The sequence below is a fragment of the Idiotropiscis lumnitzeri genome, chromosome 4, assembly GCF_059441095.1.
Source record: "Idiotropiscis lumnitzeri isolate Australia: NSW breed Sydney's pygmy pipehorse chromosome 4, RoL_Ilum_1.0, whole genome shotgun sequence".
Taxonomy (NCBI): domain Eukaryota; kingdom Metazoa; phylum Chordata; class Actinopteri; order Syngnathiformes; family Syngnathidae; genus Idiotropiscis; species Idiotropiscis lumnitzeri.
In genome coordinates this window covers 28240233-28266018 of record NC_142394.1, presented here as the reverse complement: position 1 = coordinate 28266018, position 25786 = coordinate 28240233, and the positions used below count along the sequence as shown (strand labels likewise).

Here is a 25786-nt window from a genome sequence, read left to right as displayed (position 1 = left end):
AGAAAAATATAAATGCATGTATTTATTTGACATTTACTCTCCACTTTATTTCTTGTGCTGCGATGGTGCGTTTCTACCACGACTACTGCTCGAGGGCCTCCACCACGGCGTTCAAAATGGCGGCGACGGCCTTGGCCCCGGGGTCAGGCAGAGTGAGGCGCTCGGCTGCGATGTAGCTGGCTCGGCCCGCCTTGGCCGCCAGGCCGCGAGTCGATTCGGCGCCCGTGGCGGCTCTCTGAACAGCGGCGCAGGTGGTAAGATTTCGTTCATGCTTGCGTAATCGTCAACGAAGATGCAAAAACAGGTTGAGGATGTTTTGCCTCACCTGAGCAGCAGCTTTCAGCACGGCCATTTCTCCACCAGGGGGCGTGCTCTCCAGTTTCATCAGCTCGTCGACGGCGGGATACAGAGCGTCTAACTGTGGTGGGAGAGGACAGACTGACCAAAAAAAGTGCAACTTTGCGGTTTATAAGGAGAAAGAAAACCTTACAGGTGGCTCACCATGGTTCTGTCTCCCAAATCAGCACCGCCGTATCTGTTGATATCAAAATGGATCCATTTTATAATTAATAAGTGATCAGATTGTGTCTGGAATTGTTTAGTTGAACACTAAATTAATATTCCGTTGTATGAATCACAAGTGGATACACAGATTAATTTTGCCTTCCGCCGTCTGGTGGAAGAGCATTTCATTGTTGTGGCGTCGGCATGGATAGATGAAAGATAAAAGAATGAACAATCGTGGGACCAAGTTAACTGATGATCGGAACATTGCTTGGGATGAATGCAAATAGATTTTCGACAGCGTTGTGTTATACAACACGCACCTTCGCATTGCCTGCATCCCAGCATACGTTGCATTGGCCCATGCCGCGGCACGGCTCCGCCTCCCAATCATGTGACCGCTCGCTGCCGTGAGGAACAAACTGTACAGCTGACAAAAAGCATGACAATGTGTGCAAATATCCCCAAATTCTAAAAAAATAAATATTCATGAGCAAATTGGAAGGCTTACTGCGCCTGAAGACCCGCCCATCTTCTCCTCAACCAATGCAGCGAGGGCAGACAACAGTTGCCCGGGGCAACCGGGGACCACGTGACTCTGGAGCCACACCTGAATGGCTGAGTGAGCATTTTTGTCAATGTGTTGCAGCTGCGGTTCTCAAACTGGGGCCCGAAACCCCCAGAAGTGCTGCAAGACGTAACTTGGGCTTCACCCCGGAAAAAAAAAAATGGCATCACTTCTGTAACATTTACTGTAAAGTATCTATGGACCCAAAAAGTTTGAGAACTTCTGTTTTGTATGCAAGCGCTGAATGCTTCTTTGCATTGTGGTCACCTTTGGCCGCCTGCGCGTGAGTATTCCCGCAGTCGCCATCCCCAGAAGCACGGTCCAACGCGTTGAGCTCTTCCTGGCATTCCAAAAGTGAGGAACACACCCTCTCCAACACCTTGCGCATCACAGGACTTTGGGGACCTTGCAGACGAGAGAAATTCAGCAGGATGTAAAGACGAGAGGACACCAGGCCAGGTCAGAGAGGCGCAATAAGGCGGTCTTGCCATGCACTAAAATCTGTAAACAACCACAGTGCAGCTCAGCTTCTGGCGAACAAATGTCATGGCGAGTCATGTGCTTCAAATAAAACTTGAGACACATCATTTATTTCATGAGTGTCATGCAGGAAATGAACCTTCGGGCAGCTTGCCGTCATGCGCCCCGGAAGACTTTGTGGGCGGGTCTGTGAAGAAGCTGCGGCCACTCACGCACTCACTGCTGAGGTTTGGCCAGGCGGGGGCGCTGGTCTTGGCATCTGGATGAGAGCGGGAGGTAAACATTGCATGCTCAACTTATTTCCTACCATTGACGGCTAAAGACGTCAAAAATAGATATATATTTTTTTTTTTTACTTGGCTGGTAGTGAATGAGTTAAAATGCTCATTGAGTAGATACATTCCACAATAGAAAAATATGAATACAACTTTTTTCTTTGCCTGTTTTAAAGACTTACCAAAGAGTCTCAGTATTTCCGGACAGGCCCTCATCAAAGTCAGAGACATTCCAGCCATCTCCAGTGACGTCATGAAGGATCCGGCCATCACCCTGGCAACGACCATCCCACGATTTTCTGTCAGCACAGGGAGACCATGAGTGTTGCAGGATTTTTTTTTTTTTTTTGTTAACTCGCTAACACGCTATCAAGTGCATCATCACCCAGGCACACGATGGCAGCCCGAGTCACCACGGCCGTCTCCAGACGTGACAGCGCCCCGAGATTGTTCACGCACACGACGAGCGCGTCACCTGTGTCAGAAAGCGACACGCTTACGAACTCAAACAAATCGCAAACGGGAGGCGACAACAACTGTGAGGTGGCAAGCAGGATGCCCGGCTTACCTGCCCTCAGGTGCAAGCGCGACTGACTTTCTGCATTGGTCATGTGATCAAGCATGGCTGACACCACCTCGTCTGCTGTCGCCACCTGGTGAGCAATGGCACAAGACATTTTTTTTTTTTTTTTGCAAAAAAATTGGTGTGCCTCGAGACTCACCTTGGATCTTTTCACTCCAGGCTCCCCGTGAATTCCTGCACGAGACGGACAGCTCGTATTAGATGCAAACACATCACCTATCTTTTTTTTTTTACTGCGGAACCTACCCTCAGATGTTTAAGTAATACATGAAAAGCTTTATATGGCAGGAGGAGGAACCAAGTTTGTGATATGTCAACAACTTTTGTTCGTTTTTTGTTCCCTCTCCTATGTGAATGGCGTGAGGATTACAGTTATTAGAGTACATCCATCGCCATGCTCACCCAGACCGAGCTCCATGTCTCCTGGAGGAAGCTCAAAAGATGGCCGACAGCCCGGAACGCTGCACGGAGACAGGCTGACTCCCAGTGTGCCTGGAAGACAAAGCGACGTCGTTTCCTGCTGGCCAACATCAGGACGCAATCGCGCACATGATCCTCACCTATGCCCTGCAAAACCTCTGTCACCTTGGCAACAATATGGACCAATGAGCAGCCTTCGTCTGCTAAGGCACCTGCCAGCTAAAGGAAAAGTGTCATGACATCCTCCAATTGCGTTTTTTAAAATTTTTTTTAACATTTCCTTGTTAATTTTTTCACCTTGTGAATGAGAATAGTGCCACACAAGCCCCTCCTCCCAGCCTTACTGGGGCAGGTGAAAGCGCAGTCATCAGCGACGACCACCATGTCCACATCCACGCCGTGGTTGCGCGCCTGCTCTGCGGCAAGCCCAAAGTTCAGGCGGTCTCCCGTGTAGTTTTTTACGATGAGAAGGACCCCAGCCGCTCCTGAAGGCGTATGGAGGAAATGATTTTTAGAATCAATGCGTCATGTGACGTGTTCTGCTACAAATAAAGATAATTTGCGTCATTTAAAACCAAGTCGCTGCTTCTGATCATGTTTAGGACAACAGACTGGGGACAGCTGGTCGGCATACCTGCACTGTGTAGGCAAAGAATGGCAGCCAAGATGCTGGCGGGAGGCGGAGATGCAAAAACGGCGCCCGCTACTGCTGCTGACAGCATACCAGCGCCCACGTAACCTGGACGCAACGTTTAAGAAGAGACTCAAACCGTTGGTGTCGTGTGGACTGTTCAAGCGGTGTCGGTCGTACCCCCGTGTGCAGGCTCGTGTCCCGACCCTCCTCCGGACAAAAGCGCCACTTTGCCGCTCAATTGGTGCAAGTCTGAGCGCAAGACGACCCGGTGGCCCCGCAGCAGAAAGAGGCCACTGGAGGCCCTGACCAGGCCGCAGAGAGCTTCGTCAACGCAGTCCTCTGCAGAGTTGATCAGCTTCTTTTGGGGCTGCGTCACAGAACAACAAATAATGAATGGGCTTGTTTTGTGGAATTCACAACACCTGAACTCGAAATGAATACATTTTGTTTTAAGGAGTGTCACGGTGGTCGACTGGTGATCATGTCCACCTCACAGTACAGTGGTGCAGGGTTTGATTCTGGCTCCGTGGGTTTTCTCCGCGTCCTGTGGTTTCCTCGCACATTCCAAAAACATGCACGGTCGGTTAACTGAAAACTCCAAATTGTCCCCAGGTGTGGTTGTGAGCGTGATGTTGGTTCGGCTATGTGTGCCCTGCGGTAGTACTACTACTACTGCCCAAAGACAGCTAGGATAGGCTCCAGCACACCCGCAAATCTTGTGAGGAGAAGGGGCTTAGATAATGGACGGTTTTGTTAAACAACACCATTTTGTAACAAACAATCATCAACTCTTTAATTAGAAACAACTACAGTCCAATGACATACTGTGCATCACAAAATCTGCCTTCACTGAGATATTGTCAAATAGATTAAACATCTACATTCGAGTTTGTACTTTGCAGCCTCAATTGTTTTTTAACATTTCAGTTAGCCACCTTAGCTCTATCAGTCAATATTGAGAAACTAACAGCTCGTCCAGTCAGTCTCTCATGCACGGACTTTGATCTCTGGCTGGAAACTGTTTTTAAAGGCGTCAAAAAGTCCTGAGAAAGAGCACAAACTATCGGAAAAGGCTGTGTGCTCGAGTCAAACTCCGCATCTTGTGGCTCAGCGCCACCTTTTTGCCATTCTTACCTCCATGACAAGTTCACAACTTTCTTGAGCGCTCTCACTCTCAGTTCAGCGGGTGACGTCACAGACAGCCGGATGTCCTCCCTTCAAAACAAAAGCGAGCAATGGCTCATAGTTTTCAGGATCCATTCTCGTTTTCCGGATCAATTTATCCATTATCTGATACGTTCATCGTAACAAAAAATGTTACAAAACCTTATCATTCATTCGTGCTCTGTCTTGTTTTATTTTGTATTTTAAAGCAATAGAAGAGCGCTGGTTTGCAGGGCGAAACTATACTGTACAGCTAAAATGATTCAACTTGAGTGACTATTGGAAATAATAAAATGTTTCATATATTTGTTTTAGTCATTGTGATTGATTTGATCATGCTACACACCGGCATTAATTTATGCGTCTAAAGCGGCGTAGCCCCGCTCACTCGGGCTGCCCCGAGCGCACAAATCGAAGCAACTCCCGGCGGCGCGACATGACGCACTGAGCCCAGCTCGTCCGCTCCGCTCCGTTCCGCTCAACCCAGCTCGGAACCGTCCGGAGCAACATGCGCTATGGCGAGCGTGGAGACAGCCGCCGAACACGAGCGAATTCTCCGCGAGATCGAGAGCACGGACACCAACTGTATCGGCCCGACACTGCGGTAGGTCGCCGGGCTACGTCGGCCAAAACTTTGGAACACCTACGTCCATTATCGGACGGCTAGCAAACACGCCTTAGCTGCAGTTCAACGAATAAAGAAAGCTGGCTTTCGGCCAGTGTGTTTCTGTCCACGGATGGATGTTGGCAGGCTAACTTTAGCCGATTGTGCTAACTGATTACAATTCTGGTCACTGCAATCGGATGTGACAGTGCTGGGGGGGAGTCGAACCCACAACACTTGGGTTGAATGACGGCTACTCTGCCACTGATCCACTTGTTTGAGTGGATAGCAAGTGCAAAAGAGTTTCTGTCTACTGTGTCAAATAGAAGAATGGTGCGATGTATTTATTCTTCGGGCTAGTTTTGGAACAAAGTTGAGGCGTCAGCAGTCATCAAAGCAATATTGAGGGGTTATTAACGCTTCTGCCTCACAGTTCTGAAGTCTGAGGTTCGAATCCACATTCCAAAACATGCGTGTTGAATTAATTAAATATTTTTATATCGTGTGAATGCTTGTCTATTTATGACTTAATGTTAGCTGGTAAATGCCCCAGCTCACCTCTGACCCAAGATATGCTGGATGGAAAATCGATCACTAGCTTTCAATACAAGCATCCAATCAGATTGCATTGACGTCATCCCATATGCTGCTCGCGGCCACGAGGGGGCACACGTGCAGCAAGACAAGCGGGAACTGTTCTGACAGTGGGTTTAACGCCTCAATTCGTTGCACAAGGAGGGAGGTGTTCGTGGCAGTGCGAGCAGGATGAGACAAGCAGCAACATTCCGCTGATGTGTTTGGAGTCGGCCAATCGAATGACAGTGATGGCGCAAACGCTTTGCTCGTTCGTCGGCTTGGCTGGTGTTGTGACTCTTTCAGGAACTCGGTCATCACACATCCTATTTAGTCAGGTGACGCACACACACATTCACACATGAAAACTTGTTGCACCCTGGTAGGAGTAAAGAAAGCTCTTGGCTCTCTCCCCATTGTACTCCTCAACAAGTCGGCCTCTTCCTGCTCAACAGGAGGGTTGGGGATTTACGCCGTGCACAGGTGTACACAGGAAAAGAACACAGGAAGAAGTGCGTCCTTTGTTGCCCCAAATGGGACCGTGAGCCTGCGTGTGGCTTTCCTGCTCCTTCACCTCCCAACCATCTCATGCTTCCGGTCCGCCTCCCCGAACAGGAAATCACATGACCTTTCTCCCCCACCACCGTGTTGTCCAGGTCGGTGTACGACGGCCAGGAACATGGCCTGTTCATGGCCAAGTTGGACGCCCGGATCAGGAACCATGACCGCGAGATCGAGAAGATGTGCAACCATCACTTCCAGGGTTTTGTGGACTCCATCACGGAGCTTTTGAAAGTGCGCGGCGAGGCGCAGAAGCTGAAGGTAACGCGGAGGGGAGACGAGGGTACGAAGGGTGACGTCGCATCACCTGGCTCTCACTTGTCGACTCCTTTTATCCCCTGCAGAGTCAGGTGACTGAGACCAACCGGTCCATTCAGGGCGACGGCAAAGAGGCAAGTCCCAGAACCGCCATCCTAAATGTGCACGGCAATTATCTTGACAAGTTCTCCTACTCTTGTGCAGCTCATGAGCTCCATGGAGGAGCTGAGACAGTGTCGGGTGCAGCAGAGGAACATTGCGACCACCGTTGACAAACTGACGCACTGCCTGCCAGGTAACGCACGCACACACACACACACGCATACATGCCATCTATCAGGTGCTGATACAACCTATTTTTATGTGCCAGTCTTGGAGATGTACGGACGCCTTCAGGAGCAAATGGACGCCAAAAGGTATGACGACGGAGCGTCTCACGTGAAGCAAACGTGCCAAGCAGCAGGTGGTTTCTATATGACCTCAAAACGTCAACTCGTTTGAGCTAGTCAAAAACAGCAGGGAAGTTGCATCCAGTTGAAGCTCAACAACAATTGCAATTGACTTTGGCGCCAATACGGTCTCCGAAATTTGTGGTGAACAATTAATTAGAAAGCGGGGTGGGAGTGGCGCTGGTATCAATTATTCACAATTTTTCTATTCTCTATAATTTTTGTTCCGTACTGCTTGCAAATATCAGCGGGTTTCCATCGTGTAATAATAGTCAGTCAGGTAGTTTACCAGCCATCCACGAGGGGGCGCCAGAGCACTGGGAATTTCTTTCAAATGGCCCGGCCCTGACCTGAAGACTGAAGTCTCCTGCTTTTAAATGAATGCTTTGTAAGTGTTCTATTTTTTTTTTTGTCCCCTCTGGGAGCACAGAGCAGTGTAAGGTCAGCCAATGTTGACACATGCACAAATATGTGTGTGTTCTGTTATTGTGCTAATTCCTTCCCAAGGCTGTGAGTAACAAAATGATAATAATGAAATGTCTTTTCCGTTAGGTACTATCCGGCGCTGCGTACCTCGGAGCAGCTGGAGCAGACATGTCTTCCCAGGGCGGGCCAGTACCGTTTCTGCGCCATCATGGCGGAAAACCTTCCCAAGTTGCGGACGCAGATCCGCGACGCGGCCATGAGCCAGCTGAAGGACTTCCTGGAGAGCATTCGAAAACATTCGGACAAGATCGGAGAGACGGCGATCAGGCAGGTATGTCGGGACGGGAAGATGGCCAGCAGACATCGGGTGACCTCTGCACGCGTTGACAAGGAAGCACACACACCATTCATCAAGCATCCTCACATATTTTTCATATGGAACAATGCGGTCTGTGCAAACGTGCACGCACAAGCGCACACGCATGCAGAAATCCTGCTTTTCAGCACTTAGCTCATTGTTTTTGTGTTTTCCAAGGCCAAGGAAGCTCAAAGTGAGGCCTCTTGTTTATTTGGGGAATGTTGTTGGGTGAAAAGTGCAGGATGAAGAGGGGGTGGAGGGAGGTGGGGGTGGACGGCAACAGGCAAGGAATGGTTGGTGACGGACAGATGAGCCTCAAAGGAGAATCGGGCCAACTCGGTCGCACGTCGCAGCATCTCAGCTCAGTGCGAGAGCCGTTTTTTTTTTTCTTTCCAACTCTCAAGTCACCCCCATCCTCGCCAAGTCGAGTCCTCCGCACAGCGAGCGGCGACAGCGCTCCAGCTGCATGATCGTTACCGCGTAACCGCGACACGGCGTTATCGGCGAGATCCGCCGTCACATATGTGATGCTCACGCTGGCAAATCCAAATTGGCCAGCAGATGTGCGTGAGCGCAAAGAGAAATCAATGCAGACGACGTCTTTTTGTTATTCGACGGCCAACAGGGTTAAGGAGACTTCTTCAAATGTTCCGTGTGGTTCGACTCGTACTCATGTTTGTCGTTATTGTTCAATCGCACTCTCGTCTGTCCCGGAACGTCTTCATTTCAGTCTTTCCATGTCCTCATCTTTCCATGTATTGCCTCTTTGCATATTTGCTTGGAGAAAGACGAACAGCTCCGACTTCTGCTGAGTGTTCGGTAGTCCGAAACGCACACACATGCGCTCGCGCGCGCACACACACACACTAATGGGAAACAGATTGTTGGGTCTGTGAAGTGGAAGAAGATTGATTACCTGTATTTAGTTACTGAACACACACATGCGTGCGCGCGTGGCGGAGAGTACCCGCTGGGTCGGGACGGCGGACCATCATAGCCGGCGTGCGGCGTCTGCTCACAAGTTCGCCGTCGGCCGGGGACGTCCCGTCTGGAGTTTTCCTCTTTCCGACCGTCTGAATTCATTTTCATTGAGTCGTGTCACGTTTGTATGGCGGGAAACGCAGCACGAGTGATTTGTTTTTTTGCGTTTAGGCCCAACTGCAGCGCTCTCTGGACACGCAGCCCAGGGCCGGCGTTGGGCGACGCGCCGGGACGGAGACGGCGGCCGGCGGGGTCACGCAGAGCAACGGGCGGGCCGGCAGGCTGGAACTGGACTCTGACATCCTGGATTTGGGCGATGAAGAGGAGGCTGACCAAGTGAGCCACACGCACACCAACAATTGGACTCGCTCGTTTTAATTTGCAAAGCACCGCGTGTTGAAGTGAAAAGCAGAAACAAATAGCGGAGCATTAATGGGAATGTGGGAATTAACGAGGATGTTTACTCCAAACTTGTGCCACTATTGCCAAAGTATGTGGACAATGAACTCCTCAAGTCGTCCCTGGCGGGTTCGCAGCTCTTTTATGCCGCCGACGTGTTCGCGTTCAAGGAAGGCCAAGCACAATGCGGCTGAACTTGTCACCCTGGTGCTGCCATTCTCTTCGCAGGTCCCCGTTGTCCCTTTTGGCTTATTTACGTCCTGTAAACTTGCTTGAAGCCTTGGCTCCCACAAAGGCTTGACCCCGCGGTCGCCGGGGTTACGGCCGCGTCGGCGCCGATGCCAACCTTACGCCGTCCCTGCCCCTGGCACGTCTTCCCCTTCCCGTCATTCACGGCTGTCCCCTTGAGTCTCTTCTTCCTCTGCTCCCTTTGTACTCCTCCTTTCCTCCTCAAGGCCCCTTTTAAAAAAAAAAAGAAAATTTTACCTGCTCTTCCTCTTTTTCGCACACGCTCTTCCTCGTCTCTGGAATGTCGTTATAAGTTGACATGTATGTACCTTATCCAGTCTGTCATTTACAAGCACTTCCTGTTTGCTTGTGCGCAGGTGAGCGGCGCTCAGGATTTGGTGGACTTCTCCCCGGTGTACCGCTGTCTACATATCTACAGTGTGCTGGTGAGCTCATCGCTCGCAAAGGCGTCTCGAAATGATTGGGCGCCATGTGCCGACGCCTGGGGAGCTTCTTCTTTAGAACTAGCGACTAGCGATAGCGGCTCGTCACATGTTGCAGCCTGATGGAGAAAGTTGAGATGAAGCGGAGAAGAAGAGTCTGGCCGAGCTCCAACCAGGTGGCCGCAGTGTGTGTCAGTTGTAGTGAAGGCGACAAGGGTGGAGGTGTTGCCTGGGCCATGACTGGGTTCGCTCCACATTTTGCGTGTGCGCGCCTGCAGGCTCGTTGGGGTTGTGACCGGGCCAACACATCCACTGGGTTGACTGTTTCTGTTCACCGTATGTGTGCGTGTGCGCGCGCTCTGGCAGTGGGACAGGAAGTGCATGAACTTTGACAGGAAGGAGAAAGTGAGCGATTGCGGGAGGGAGCCGAGGGAAGAGGGGTTAGAGAGAGGCTAACTGGGTGACATGACGGCGAGGAAAGAGGTCAGCGAAAGGTTTAGTGCGAGCAGGAGTGCGCACGTTAGCAAGGCGCTAGTAGCTGACAGTAGCCTGACATCACTTAGGGATACTAATGCCTTGTTGTTTTTTCTCCCAACACCCGCCGCCGCCCCCCTTCAGACCTCCGAGGTGAAGAAGGTTAAATCTTTCAGCACCTTCTCTTGACACGGCACGCTACTTTCCCTCATCCCTGCCACTTGACCTCGTTATCTGCTGGCTGGCGTTATCTGCACGCCCCCCATGCCAGAAAAAGAGCAGCGCAGTTGCTGTTTTGAGGCCATGATAAGGTGCTGCGTCATGGAAGGAAGAGATACTAGCGTCAACGTTCAGAGAGCAGCGCGCTTTTAGTTTGATGTCGGACGCCAACTTTTAACGACAGGCGGGCGTTATCTCAACTTTCCCATCATTCAGTCATTTTTGTTGGGTTGTTTTTTGTTTTTTTTGCCTCATCCTCCTGGTGTGTGACTAATAAACCCGATCTTAAGGCTTTAACAGCAGAGCACGCTCCTACTTGTACCTGTGATGTTTGTTGCAGGGTTTGCGTGATGTGTTTGAGAACTACTACCGGAAGCAACGGAGGAAACAGGCCCGCCTCGTGTTGCAGCCGCACTCTAACATGGTATCACGTCACACGATTTTTTTTTTTTTTTGTTGTCCACACGCCGCCGCTAACCATTCTCCCGTAGCACACGACACCGTCGCATGTATGATACTTGGACCAGTACGCTGCAAAACCTGAATGCTAACCATGAGTCCTTATCTCAAATTGCAAAACAAGCTCGTTGCTTTGTTCTCCGTTTGGCTTTTCCAGCATGAAACTCTGGAAGGCTACAGACGGTACTTCAATCAGATCGTCGGGTACGTCCGTCTCGTTGGACTTGACGTAGTGGCAAAAGAACGGTGACATCACCTCCCGTGTTGTGTGTGTGTGTGTGTGTGTTGTGTTCTCAGGTTCTTTGTGGTGGAGGATCACGTGCTGCACACCACGCAAGGTTTGGTCAACCGAGCCTACGTGGAGGAGCTCTGGGAGTTGGCGCTGTCCAAAATCGTGGCCGCTCTGAGGACGCACTCTGTAGGGACACGCATGACAAACGCCGTCAACAAACACGCCAGCACAATCTCATCCAAACGTCTTGTGTTCTCAGTCGTACTGTGACGACCCGGATCTGGTGCTGGATCTGAAGAACCTCATTGTTCTCTTTGCTGACACACTTCAGGTACCGAAATAGTCGTTTTGACAAACGCAACGCTGAAAATTCACTCCACGGCTTGTAATTCAAGGCCGTGCAAATCCTGTCCCGCAGGGCTACGGCTTCCCGGTGTCTCAGCTCTTCGACATGCTGCTGGAGATGAGGGAGCAGTACGGCGAGATCCTCCTCAAGCGATGGAACGTCACCTTCAGGTACGCCCGGCCGCCATTTGTGAGCCGACCTCACGGGTTGCCCGGTCAAAAGGGCGCCCACTCACACACCAGGTTGTGGGAAATGTCCCCGTTTTTGAAGTTTAACGAGCATCCAGAGGCAGGAAGTGTTTTAAAGCAACGTCCGGAACATTCTCTCCCGTTCAGGATGGGTAGTGCCCCTCACAAGATGTGTGTGAGGGCACCGCACGCCATTGTTCCTCCGTCTGTGCAGTGACACCAGTGGGACTTTGAGAGCCAGCGCACAAACAAACACTCAAACTGCTTGCTTCCCCCCCCCCCATGTGCGAGCACACACACACACACACGGGAAAGCCACAGGAATGTGTTGCATTGTTGGAGAGGGAGCACTCTCCGGTTCATGGCCTCTCCATGGAACGTTGGAACGTCCGAAGTCTCGAGAGCCAAACAAGAAAGGGGGTGATGAAAGAATGGAGGGGGGGGGGTGCTGGGGGATGAGGGAGGAAAACCTCAAGCATTAGAATGAACCCCCCCACCCCCTCACCTCCACCCGCTCTCTCCTGTCCCTGTGGGACGATTTTAGCTGACTTCTCGCGGCCTCAGCAGAAAAATACATCTGCTCACCTGCATCTCCTCCACAGGCAGGTGTTGGACCAGGACAACTTCAGTCCCATCCCGGTGTCCACAGAACAAGAGTACAGACACTACACCTCGCAGTTTCCCCTGCAAGACCCCGAGCTGGAGAAGGTCGAGGGCGCTAGAGACACACGAAGGCCCAATCCAAGATCGGTATTGACATGAAAATGTGCCGTGTTGTGTGCAGCTTCCTTTCCCCAAGAAGCTTCCCTTCTCTGGGTTTGTGCCAAAAGTCTACTGCCAGCTCAAAGAGTTCATCTACGCTTGTCTCAAGTACTCTGAAGACCTGCACCTCAGGTACACGTTGCCTCCTTTCTCCCTTTTCTCTCCTTCATCAAAATTCTCGCGGGCCTGCTCCGGTCTACTCTTCACGAAGGCCGCTCTCCCAATCGGACCACGCGGGAGAGCCGTTTCTAAACACGTCACTTCCGCGCCGGGCGCAATACTGGTCGAGTCGTAGTGACGGGGCGAGAGTGACCACAAGGTGGCGCTGCGCTGGGTGTTTTTGATCTTTAAGTGCGAGTTTGTACGGCTGCGCATGTGCGGGCGCGCGCACTGCTGGTTCCGCTTGATGTAAGAAGGAACTCAAACAAAGCGGCTACTTTTCCACTGAGGAGACGAGCAATCAGGGAACATCTTGCGGATTCCGCAAAACTGGGACTGGGCCACACACACACACACAGTTAAAATCAAATTGAACCATAAGGTATTTCAGAATAGCGCAATCATTCAACAAAAACAGAGCAATAAAGAAAGTAATGAGCACAATGTTTTTGCTCACGATGCTCACAAAGTTGCACTTTGTGGAGTATTGTCTGAAAAGCTGATGTTTTCTTGAAGTTAAAAGTGAGGTAGGTTTTGTGGTGAAGCAACAGTTTGTTGTTAATCCCGGCAGTTGTTGTTTCATCGGTGACCTTTGCCTTTTAATGTCGAGATGTTGGGGAGTATTTGGGCCACGTGGAGAAAGGTGTAAAGGGACGTCGTCGGCGCCACGGCGAATGTGTTGAATCGCAAAAAGCCGAGCGCGGCGTGGCTGAGAAAGAACATGCGGCCGTTCGGCGAGGAAACAAAACAAAAGGCCGCTGCGGACGGCGCTCGGCTCGCTCATTCGCTTGACGCTTCCTTTTTCTCTCGCTCCGGTTGAGATGCAGCTCCTGTTGTGTCGTCAACGTTAGCGCACACGTTCTGCCCTGTAATCCACCCAAGGAGCATATGTAGCGTTTAAGTAGCTGCTTACGTGCCCTCTGGCCTCTGGCCAGCCCCCCCCTGACGGCAACACCCCCCCCCCCCCCCCCCCCCCGTCCCCCTCGCACATCTGTTGTGTCTGATGGCAGCGCAAACGCAATGAAATTCGATCATTGGATTCTGCGGCGCGTCTCTATTTGTGCGCTTGCAGAGTTCACTCGCGGACGTTGACTTTTTGACACCCGCACACACGCACATCATGCCGCCCGGGGTGCGCTACAGTTAGAACTCGCAGCCTTTCCAAAAAAGTAAAAGAATCCTAAATACATTCCAACAATTCAAAGCAGGGGGAAAAAAAAATTCCTGGAGAAGTGCAGAGTGAGCAGAAGTTTGTGTGTGCGCGTTTTCAGTTCCAGGCACAGACAATCGAGTGAATTGGCCGGAATGTGCGTATTAGCCACAGGCCGCTGGAATTGAGTTGACAATCGCACATGCATGCACAGAACAAAACCCAAAGTTGTTTGCGTCTTCCGTCTTCCCGTGCTCCATGTTTCGATTGGGATTGCGCGGCCGTCTTTGTCCCGAGACGCCACGAAAACCTTGAGCAGACTTGTTTTTCTTCAGCTGGACATGCGGCACATTTCAAAGCAAACAAAATCAAGAGTGTGTCGGAGACTCGCTAAGTGGCTCCGCAACTCGCAATAGGAAATGTGAGCTTCTCGTCGGCCCTGAAGTGATCATTTACCGTTGTGGGAGAATCGATATCTGAGCGCGTTAGAAATCATTTCCCCCCAAATAATAATTTTGCTGCTGAAAGATTTCTGGGGAATTTTGATGAGCGTCTTTTGCGAGCTCAACCCAGAAGCTTTCTGTGCCCGCGCTGAGCAACAAATGAAGTGTTTTGTGAACTTTCTCAGCTCCACAGAAGTGGATGACATGATCCGCAAATCCACCAATCTGCTGCTAACCCGAACCCTGAGCCACTGTCTGCACTACGCCATTAAGAAGAAGAATGTCGGGCTGGCGGAGGTACCGTGTTTGTGCAAATAGAGTTTGCCATAAACGCCGTTCTCACAAAACGGTTTTTGAGTTGCATTCGGCACTTTGTGACGATGGCCTGCCCGTGCCCAGTTGGTGCAGGTGATCATCAACACCACCCACCTGGAGCAGAGCTGCCACTTCCTGGAAGAGTTTATATCAAACATCACCAATGTCCCGTCAGACACGGCCAACGCCACCAAGCTGTACGGGACGTCCACGTTTAAGGTTAGCGCCCGCGCAAACGCGTTTGACGGATATTCCCGTCACAGCTGCTCTGCTCTCCCAGGACGCCCGTCACGCAGCCGAGGCGGAGATTTACACCGGTCTCAACGCCAAAATCGACCAGTTCCTGCAGCTGGCCGATTACGACTGGATGGCGGGTGTGCCCGGCGGCGTGGCGCCGGCGCCCAGCGACTACCTGCTGGACCTGATGGCCTTCCTGAAAAGCACTTTCAGTGTCTTCACCAACCTGCCTGTGAGTACAGCCGTCGTCGGCGAATAGAAAGCCAGCCCACCTTTCAAATGTGTCATTCGAAATTGGCCGTCATAACTAATTTGTCGTCCTTGTGAATTAAGGCCTCAACACACCAATCCGCCGTCGGAAAGGTTTGGTGTCACGCGCCACGTTGTAAAGTCTGAGCCGTTTTGGGGCGTCTGGGGGGCGGGGGGGGTGTTCGGCCGATTCAACATCGGGTCCGACTGTCGGGTTAAATGAGCACTGTGATTGGCTGTCAGCTAGCGAATCAGTGCACTAGACAAAAACGGGAAGTGACGAAAGCGGAAAAACACGGTGAAATCTGAAGCTATTCCTCAAGAACTGAATCAACTTTGATTTTTACATCTCGTCTATGGACATTACGGCTCGCTGGATTGAAGAGCACAAAGACGAATTAATGACTCTCATTCACCGTCAAAGGCTATGCATGGACTAGCGCCACCGATGGCATGGAGGGGTACTACATCTGACGCATGTGCAGAAGCTCCAGAGTAGTTGGCGTCTCTATCGGCTTTTGTGCTGCGTGATTCCAGTCCGACGTGCCGACTTCATAGCCGACGTCGAATAGGTGTGTGGAGGCCTTAAAGCGGTCCTAAAATGAGTCTCTCTTATTTTTCTGTGGAGTGAGATTGGAAAGAACGACTGCTATCCGGATTGTTGTCAAGGCAGATCTGACGCATTCAATACGGTGAACGTGCGTGGCGGGCTCTGTGGATATTTGACGTCTACCCATACGCACAGTCGCGTCTTGGCACCACACGTCGACCGGGCGTTACGAGGCGCTTTAGTTGCTTTTGCTATAAGCTCGTTAGCGCAACGCCCGGCTCAGCTCATGAAAGCTCTCCGTTGCCGCAGCTCAGGTTATTGACTCCATGGACGCGTATCGGCACTGCCGCAACAAGCAAGTCCTATCGTCGTGAGGAAGTTACAAAACAAATACACGCGCACACGCATGCAGAGCGGTAGAGCTAAGTGTGTTTCAGCACTTCTAAGGAGCTTTACTTTACACCCCCACGAGCCCCGGACGTGACCTTGTCACACACACGCAGAGTGGGGCCGCCTAAGCAGATCGGATGTTGCGGATCAGTAAATCTGAGTGGCATGACCCTCTGAAATGAGAGAAGTGGAGTTGCTCACACTCTGGGCCCAAAAGTCATATCCTGCTAGCGTTAGCGCGTGACTGCGAGGAAATCGTTAGGTTGAGGAAAATTGCGTCACAAACTTCATCCCGTTATGAATCTGTTGGCAAACACAAGCGATCAGCACACCCGTCCAATCAATAGCGATAGAAGTAATTCATTCCAGGCCCACAACCAATTTGTGTTGACCTTGTTTTTATTGATTGAGTTAAAGTTTCGTCGCTGTCCTGTGAAAAACACGAATGTCAAATTTGGGATTTTTTTTTAATGATTATTTTCACACTAATGGGATGTCTGTAACACAGAAACCCCATTCACGTAAAAATCCGTGAAAAAAAAAATGGACTGAAGAGTTTTTCACTGGACAGCGACGATAGTTAAAAAAAAAAAAGTTTTTGCTATCAAATCACTGCGTAACTTTTTCACATAGCGTCACTCACATATTACCCGCGAGCACTTTTTTCATTTATTCACACTAGCAATAACCTTTCGACGTCTTCTGCAGTTAGGCACATCGTCCGCGTTTATTGCCTCTTTGTTCTCAAGATGATCAGTAGAAATTACATCATATATTAAGAATAATATTTGTCAACTTATTCACGAGCTAAAACAGAGATTCCGCTATACAGACACCACTGGCAAAAAAAGTCATTGATATTGGGAAAGTGGAGTGCAAGTGTGTCGTGACGCTCGGGTACGAGAAAGCCGAGTCGCCCTCACTTTCTGGTGAGTCGCCTATTTGTGGTTTCTGTCTCTCGCCATTCAGGGTGCGCCCGTAGAACATGCTATCTTGCCGGTGAGTATTTGTGTGGCACCTTGCTAACCCCGCAACTTTTCCCTCCAACGTTCTGGCCTGACAGTTGAGGCAGCAGCATGCGGCGTGTCAAGGAGCAGTGATGCACGTTTGTGTAGTGTGTGTGTGTGTGTGTTTCTGACGCAAAGCCACAAGCGAGGGGAGTCCCGGGGGGCAATTTAGACGCCAACAGATCCATCAGGATCCTTGTCAGCAGTCGACCACATCCAAGCGCGACCACTTCACCATGATGAATGTTTTGAGGAGGGAGGGGGGAGGATGGGCTTGTCACACCCGTCAGTTGTCTCTTTCTTGCCCTTCATTGCTTTGAAGCCACCTGGACGCCTCACCACGTCGGCGTCATCGTCTAATATCTTGATTACGAAGCGCCCAGATGATACACGTGGCAATGTTGTGTGCCGTTTCACTGCAGGCGTTTCCGCTGACATTGCGATCGCGGCCGTTTTAAGTCCCCACCGAATGCCCCGAGAACCAAATGCACGGCCCGTCACTGGTGTGCGCATGTCAGTCGGAACCATGTCACTACAATTAGCTCGTTTCACGCTCAATCTCACCCGATTATGACTGACCCAGAGGTTGCGTGTGTGTGCGTGGACATCCGGTGTGTGTGTTCCTCCGACGTGTGTAATTGGATTTCCATGCGAGGCGAAGCCGTCGCGAACCGGAGGGGGGGCGGGGGGGGTTGGGTTTCAAGCCTCTCGGCCCTGCCGCGTTTTGAACAGTGTCTCCCCGGTGCGCTTCGTCAGGGCAAGGTGGCGCAGACGGCGTGCATGTCGGCGTGCAAGCACATCTCCACGTCGCTGCTGCAGCTGCTCCTCGACCCCGAGGTCAAGCACATCTCCATGGGGGCGCTGCACCAGCTCAATGCTGACCTCGACCAGTGTGAAGGTGAGTGGCCGGTGATGTAACGTTGCTTCTCGCACATTTAATCTGCATTTCATACGTAGGCCTTCAGAGAAGTCGCACTTAGTCCGACTTGAATAAATCCCCCTCATATTGCCATCATTTATGACACTGCAGCTGGAGAAATAATATACAGAAAGACACTTGCACACTACTGAGCGTTGGACGAACTAGCTTCCCTTGAAAGGTCTGTCTTTAAAAATGGCCTCGCAAGTGTATCTGCAATTAAAGCCACACTTTTCGCTCCTTTGGCCATCGTGGTTTAAAAAAGCAAGAATAAATTTTAGATTTTCAAACGTTACAACTTTCGGGTGTGTTGATTCCGCATAGCGCTGCCCCCTCACGAGTGAGTATCCAATCACAAGACGCGTTATGAAATCTGCCTGGCAACACGAGCTAGCTGAATTCTGATTGGATAAAACTAAAAATTCAACACTAGGATATAATATGACATCAATGTGAAGAATATAATCATATCTTGATTATGTTAGGCCATCAGAGAAGGCTTTGAAGGCCTTGACCGCCCACCACACCTCAGCTCACACTCACACAAATTCTCAAGCCAGCTCAACTGGCTCCGCCTCCTAAAGGCACATATGTCGCAATCAGATACGACAATACATACATTTTCTAGACGTTTGACAAACTTTGTGTTCAAATACGTTCACAAATTAATACATTTGTATGCGAAACGAGGCTTCAAAAGTAGCGGTACGTGGCTTTTCAAGCAGGCCCGCAGGTGTAGTTTGTCTTTTGACCCACAGGGGGGGCTGTGAAACAACACTTCCACGTCCCGCTGGGTCAAAATCGGAACTTTTTCTCCCAAAGGCACAATTTAAAATGGATTAAAAGGAGACAAAAGGCACAATGGGATGAAAGGGGCTGAGGGAAAATAGGATTAAATGAATGAGGTGTGAGAAGGAAAAAAGACAAGTACAGCAGAGAAAAGAGAGAAACATGCACGGATGAGGAGACCCAGGGAATGAAAAACCAACGTGCACTTTGAAAAGGAGGGATTAGAGGTGAACTTTGGGCTTCAAACATACTTTGAGGAAAGATGGCCGCCTTCATGCTCCACACAGGAAGGAAGTGACAGACCTCAGACATAAAAAAAAAGAAAGAAAAATCAAGGAACAAAGAAAGAAAAAGGAAATCAAAGTGGAATCGTTGTCGGCGAGGCCGCCTTTTACGTGTCACGGGGTCACTGGAGATGGCAGGCGTGTAATTGGCGCCGCGGTGCGTTGGAGCCGCCATTTTGTGGGAAGTGAAAAGCCTCATCGTGCTAAAGCAGTGCTGTCCAAACTGCGGCCCAGGGGCCTTGGAGCGTATTCTAAAATGTACAATCGACGCGGCGGGTTATTGGCCTGTCAAGGTGCGACCTTCTACAAAATTCCTTTTGTATCGAGCTTTTCCAGATCGGCACTATTTGCAAGTCAAATAGTAACGGCGCTTCTATTCGCAGTAAATGTATAGAAGCAAGTCGTGCAATTCATGCAAGATGAGAAAGAAAGCCTTTAATGCTAAGCAAAAGCAAAACCACCGGTGGTTACATCTTCTTTCCCAAAGGTCTGAGTGCCACGACTGATGCAATAAATGTGAAAAATGAGCTGACTAAGCAGTTTAAATAAATCTGCATGGCTCGCAATCTTGAGGCGACGTCAAGTGGCGCGGCTCCCCTCATCGTGCGCTCAAGACGGTGAAGAGACTTTTTCTCGTTTGCTTACGTTGGTTAACGAACGGCGCATTAAAAAAACACAGGCGGCGTGAGGGACTGACCAGCAGCGACATTTGTGGGGGAAAAAAAAAATTTGGATACAAGAGGTTTTTCCACCTGACAGTGATTGACTGTATTGCGCATTTTTACCTAACGCTGATGGATTTTTTTTTTTTGTCTGGATGCGGCCCTCGGAAGAAAAAGTTTGATCTCCAGTCCACCCTGGCACACCTCTCGTCTTCCCAGTGGGCTTGTTTGCCAAGTGACGCCGAGACCCCTGCTTGCACTCCGCACGCACCAGCATCACCACCACAATGAAATGCTACACACACACACGCACACGCACACACTCCCCTCGCTGACATGACTCGAACAGCGACCCCCCCCTCCGCACCCGCCCCCCCCCCTCCCGTCATTTGTCTGCCAATCTGTCCTGATGCATAGCGAATCTAACCAGGTCTTTTATTCTTGCCCTTTTTTCTCTCCTCCTCCTCCTCCTCCTCTCTTCCCTCGCTCCGGGGGTGGACCGTTTGTGTTTTTCCCACAGGTTTTGCCAGAGCCGGCCCGGTCGCAGGCTTCCAGGGTGACACGTTGCTTCTGGCCTTCAGTGACTTGAGACAAGTAGGTCTTTGTCTACGTCGTCGTCGTCTTCTTCTTCTACTTCTTCTTCGTTCCTTGCTGTCTTTTTTTTTTTTCCCCCTCCTCCGGCTTTCATCCTTTCGCCCATCATCCGCCTCGGCTTCCTCGTCCTTTAAAAGTGCCCCCGTCCCCAATTCGCAGACTACATGGGAACACAAAGTCCATAGCCCCATTTTAATGATGAATGATCCCCCCCCGCCCCCCCCAAAAAAATAAACGCCAACATAAAAATAAATACAACAGTGAATCCCGAGAAGCTTCGGAAGCTCGTCGGGGCTCCCGACAGAACCGAGAACAGAGCCGCCGTTGGTGCTTTTGGGACTCGGGCGGGTGAGGTCGGCTTGTGTGCGCGTGACAGCGGATGACGGATGGGCCGGCAGGACGGAGCGGGAAGGATGAATGAGGTGACGGACAGAGACGGATGGCCCTTTATCCCTCCTGTCACAATCCCGCTTTCTTCCCGCCTCGCTTCTCTTTCTGCGCCTGTCGGGATGATGCAGTGCCTCGGCTTCGTCCTCCTCTTCCTCATGTCGTCCCTCCTTTTCCTGCCTCCCGTCCATCTCCTTCCTGCGCTTTCTTTGCCCTCGCCGCTCATTGTTTTTGACGCCATTCTCATCATGTCAAAAGGAGCTTTTCATACCTCACATGTGTCATGTGTCATGTGCCAGCGCGTCCCCCTTTCACACGCGCATTCTTTGGCCCGCGCCACCGCCGCGTTCTCACACGGCTCCCGTGCGCCCTCGAACGCGCCCGGCGAGCCCGCCCGGGAAACGCTCGATCAATCACGCTGACGGGCCCGTTAGCTGCTCGCTCCCGCAGAGATTTTTCTCTGTCACGTTTGAAGAATGTTCTTAAGCCGATCAACGTGACTGATTAGATTTGACCGGCAAAAAAAAAAATAAAACGGCAGCGGCATCGCTCATATTCAGACACGGAAAATGGACTCGAGCGATGCACTTGTGTTTTAAATCAATTTTCAGCCAACTTGAAGTAAACTGAAATGTCATTCATCTATACCCAACCGCAGGGCACCGTATCGCACAAAAACAGAAGAGAATGTCAACAGCTCCACATCTTTTGACATCGTTTCATCTTATTTGTGTGCCTTTGAGAGGCGTGACTTGCGCATGAGCGTCTGGGCCTGAGTTCCAGCTCCTTGTGAGTGTCCTCATTTTGAATTTGATCCGAGAAACTGAAATTGCATCGACGACTGCGCTCTCCATCATCATAGTACCTGAATTGCTGCATTTTTTTTTTCACTTTACGCGAGTGGCGCCGTATCTGAAGCGTGCTAGTAATTCAAGTTTGTGTGCCTGTGAAAGAAGAGACACAACGGCAAACGTCCTGTCAGGCGGATGAACGGCATCATCTTTGCAATGGCGGAATTTGAGACTCGGGCGACAAGACGCAAATGCGAATGCGTTTCTTCGCTCGATAGCTCGCCGCCCGACGTTTTGGCTTTGGCGTCGTCTTCGGTTGTGAAAGCGGCGGCCTGTTGACGCTGAGTGAAAGCGTCCAGTCAGGTGAAAGTGATACGTACAGGGTGGTCTCTCGACCTCGCTCCCCCTCGCTCTCCTCGGGAGGCCGACACTTCCCTTCAAGCGTGTGAGCGCTCACATGGGTTGGGGGGCGTGGGGGGGGGGGGGGGGGGCCGTGGTTGGCGGGGGGGGGGGGCGTCAATAGTGGGGTGAAAGAGGCCGAAAGGGAGGATGAGCAGCAGATGGACGTGTAAATGCTCGCCCGCCGATGGCGCGCACAAACGCAAACGTGACTGCTTTTACAAACAGAAAAGACGATTTTGATGCACACAGAAAAGCCTTGATGCACTCCACCGGCAAAAAAAAAAAAAAAAACAACACTTCCCTTACTTCTTTTGCTTCCCAGTGCGTGAACGACCGTATCAAGAAAGCAGTCAAAAATCCTTCCTTGACATCCGCTTCAAAAGTTTAAAGGTCAACTTAAGTTCACCTGCTGGAAAGGTTCTGGTGCGTTTTATCCCGAAATCTCAGCTGAATTCCGAATATCCTTTTTGGAGTTAGCGTATAGCCTACTGTATGTCGATCATACAGTCTGAGAAGAAGCACTACTTTTATCTGGGGTTAAAGGGTGATTACATGACACACGCACACGGGTGCAGTGCAGTGGAAGGTCACTGGTGCCAGGGAGGGTGGAAACTTGACTTAAGACCCCCGCAACTTTCTTATCTGATGGCACATGTGTGCGTGCACGTGCGCGCGCACATGCAACAAGCTCGGGCTAACGCGGCGCCCGAGATGACGGCGGAAAGTAAAAGCGCTCTTATCTGCGGGATTTATGACTTCAAGCTTGTGTCGGTGTGGGAGAGGTCGCCGCGCGTTCTTCTCGACCCCCGCCTCAACTTCCTGCCCCGTCTGTGGCCCGGGCCTTATCGCCGTGACGACGGGTCAAACGGTGGTCATGACAACAGCGCCGCTCGGGGGCCGCCCGATGGGACGGGACGGCCGCTTCCGAGCGATAGGCGGCCGGCGTGCGCCTGCGCGGCGGCATCGGCTCATTGTTGCGCGCTATCGGCCGGCTCGATAGCACCGACGTGCGCGCGCTTCCTGTTTGCGCGACGGCGGCCATCTTTGGAAGGTTGGCGTCGGAAACTTTGGCGTAGGTCCGTGTAATAGTTATTTTATATTGTACGTTTGCATATTTTGTTTTTGCTTAAAGCAAAGTATTTATAATAAATCTAACTATAGTACAGTAGCAAATTATTTCACTGACGTGGATGCTCGTCCACTCGAATCCAAGCATTGACCGGTTAGTCATTAATTTAATTTTAATTCAGTATTCTATTTTTCTAATTCTATTTTAACTCCTCGATTTTAATTAGTTCATTAATTATTTTTTATTAGGGTTGTTTGATACCATTTTGTTTCAGACCAGTACCATACCCACCAATACCCGAATACATTTTGTTTTATAAAATTCCATTCCACACAATATCAAAACAAGGTGAACAAAATTGTTCTTTCTGATGCAGCTGACGATTCGCCAAAGTGTCAAACTACCAAAATAAAACGCCTAGCAGGACTTACTCGATGTCGAATTTTCTTTGCCTAAAGTATCGGTGGCTGGTATCGACAGCCTCCATGGTAACCCGAAACCTAAAAATAAGGCCGGTATCGGCCTGATATCAATACCTGGTATCGGTACTCGCTCATTGCTATTTTTATTTTACTAATTTTTTCACAATGAGGCAATGACAAAATAATGGAAGAAGACGGCAATTTAAAGGCGTCATGCTTGGTCAAAGGTAACATAAACCTTCCGATTTGGAAAAGAACTTGCCTTGTGTACCTTTCCTGCCTGCTCGCCGCCGTCTTGTGGCGGTCGCGCCGGCGCGACGCCGCGCGCTTCGCCCGCTCAAAGGCACCGGCGGCTGTCGTCCAAGTGGCTTGCGTATTTCCACTCCCTTCCCCCAACATGTGGTTTCGCTCGCCATCTCGCTGCATCCCCCTCGTCCTCTCTCATCCCTCGCTCACATATGGTTTCTCTCTTGTGTGTTTGGTGTTACCCAGAGTTCACCGGGGCTCCCGGCTCGCGTTGTTCTTCAAGGCGGCGATCGAGCACGCGCGGTTAAAGGGGCGGGGGGGGGGGAGCGGGTTGGGCTGGCAGGTTATGCAACACTTTCAAATGTGGGTAATTTATTTTGTTGTTGTTGTTGCAGCTGCTGGAGCTGTTCACTCAGTGGGACTGGTCCAGCTACCTGGCCGACTACGGCAAAGCCGGCTGCAAGTACCTGCGCGTCAACCCGCACGCCGCGCTAGCCCTGCTGGAGAAGTGAGTGGCCTGCTCCGCCTCGGCCCCGCGTGCCGTCCGCGCGCTCAGCTCTCAGCTCGTCCTTTTCTCTCTCTTGTGTTTGTCGCGTGACGGCAGGTTGTCCAAACCGTGAGTACTTGTTTCGGCATGTACGCGCAAACTACTAGCAGTGTGAACATGACCCGTTTGTTTTGACCTGCTGCCGTTTGAGTGGAGTGAACAATAAAGAATATTAGCAATTAAGGTACTGGAATGTCCTGGCATGTGGGCAAGGAGAGCCGGAGTCACCGAAACACTTTTAAAGAACGAGGCAAAGACACTTGTAAGGAACTGCTGTCGGCCACAACTCGCACCCAAGTGCTCACACGCAGACTAACTTCCCAACTTGACCTCCAGTAGGAGTTGGTCAGAGTTGCATGTTGTACCCGTGCTTGAGTGTTTTTTTTTTTTGGTCGGGTATTGCAGTTTCCTCCCACACTCCTAAAAAATGCATGACGATAAGCACACCGCACACCACGCAACTAACGAGGCACTTTAAAAAGTTACACTTAACAGCTTTTTGCTGACATGCTACAACGGAATGACTGCAACCGTGGATCGGGTTTACAGGTGTCCCATATGTTATTCTGTACTTTTGGACATTTTAGAACCACAGAAACATACTGAGCACAATTATTAAGGCACAAGCAGATTGGCTAAAAGAGAGCAAACAGAAGCTGTAGGCAATAATCACTCACCCCATCCACTGACTGCACCTTTGCATTTTGGTGACAGAGACTCTCGACGCTTTGCTTTTTAGTTACAGGTACTTAAGGAATTATGAATATTGTGAAGTATAACTGTAAAGCACGGCCTCAAAAGCCTCAATTTTATTTCCTAACTTTCAGAGTGACATTTTACAAAATCTGGTTTTATTTTATTTTTTTTAAACTCCTAACACTACGCTTTGTGTGTCTTGTGGATCAGGATGCGGGAGAGCAGCAGGAAGAACGTGGTCTTTGCGCAGTTCCGAAAGACGGAGCGCGACAGGCAGAAGCTCATCGACGCCGTCATCAAGCAATTGCGCAACCTCATCGCGCAGCACCATGCCTGAACGCACACCCAAATGCACACCGGCGCGCCTCTCTCGCAAATAAAAGGGACATCTATGCATTCACACTAATTGGGGATTTGTTTCTTTTCACTTCACAATAAATTGTTGTAACACTTAAACGTGAGCGAGCGTGTCATTATTAGCTCGGGGAGGAGGAGGACATGATCCTACCTTATGTCCTGCATCCTCATTGTGCGGCACTTTTGTTGGTGGTTGGCACAGTCACATCACTGATGCAAGGAGTCCTGGTGAACGCCAACGTGGCTGCTTTGCTCCTGATACAAAAAAAAAATTAAAATACATCACTCCCTTCATCTTTTGTTGCCAACACAATCAAGATGTGTCAAATGCAGGAATTCGGCTAGAAGCAAATGATTTTTCTCCATTTTTTAAAAATGAACATTTATCCAGGTTACCAGATTATCATTTGTAATGCGGACCTCAATGCAGACAGCAGCATAAAATAAAGCAAATAAAAAAATGGACAACGTGATATAGTATTATTTATGATATAGTATGTATTCAACAAATAAAGTATATTTCATGTTGGCTA

The 25786-nt window shown here is 50.4% G+C and overlaps 2 protein-coding genes across 4 annotated transcripts; one reads left to right on the top strand and one right to left on the bottom strand.

Annotated features, from left to right (window-relative positions):
• Positions 1 to 55: 55 nt before the first annotated feature.
• Positions 56 to 25490, bottom strand: tkfc (triokinase/FMN cyclase). 3 transcript variants are annotated; one of them, XM_088292772.1, is made up of 18 exons: positions 25405 to 25481; positions 4599 to 4679; positions 3642 to 3831; positions 3465 to 3569; positions 3128 to 3315; positions 2971 to 3049; positions 2813 to 2902; positions 2550 to 2584; positions 2396 to 2480; positions 2213 to 2302; positions 2010 to 2126; positions 1692 to 1811; positions 1340 to 1477; positions 1016 to 1122; positions 828 to 934; positions 502 to 535; positions 326 to 418; positions 56 to 235 (listed from the first exon to the last, which is right to left on the bottom strand). In XM_088292772.1, exons 2-18 carry the CDS (start codon positions 4602 to 4604, stop codon positions 83 to 85), a joined length of 1737 nt encoding a protein of 578 aa, XP_088148898.1. In that variant the 5' UTR covers positions 4605 to 4679; positions 25405 to 25481; the 3' UTR covers positions 56 to 82. The 3 variants fall into 3 exon arrangements, with proteins under 3 accessions (XP_088148898.1, XP_088148899.1, XP_088148900.1); XM_088292773.1 differs by lacking the exon at positions 25405 to 25481 and adding an exon at positions 3906 to 4018 and having other exon boundaries at positions 4599 to 4652; XM_088292774.1 differs by lacking the exon at positions 56 to 235 and having other exon boundaries at positions 326 to 438; positions 25405 to 25490.
• exoc6b (exocyst complex component 6B) lies at positions 5008 to 25352 on the top strand. The gene is made up of 22 exons (XM_088292767.1): positions 5008 to 5232; positions 6462 to 6627; positions 6711 to 6758; positions 6829 to 6919; positions 6995 to 7040; positions 7626 to 7830; positions 9010 to 9174; positions 9843 to 9911; positions 10942 to 11025; positions 11218 to 11264; positions 11358 to 11478; positions 11552 to 11623; positions 11711 to 11808; positions 12429 to 12534; positions 12611 to 12720; positions 14526 to 14637; positions 14740 to 14874; positions 14936 to 15124; positions 17845 to 17986; positions 20263 to 20336; positions 24049 to 24161; positions 25107 to 25352. Exons 1-22 carry the CDS (start codon positions 5144 to 5146, stop codon positions 25231 to 25233), a joined length of 2409 nt encoding a protein of 802 aa, XP_088148893.1. The 5' UTR covers positions 5008 to 5143; the 3' UTR covers positions 25234 to 25352.
• Positions 25491 to 25786: the final 296 nt, after the last annotated feature.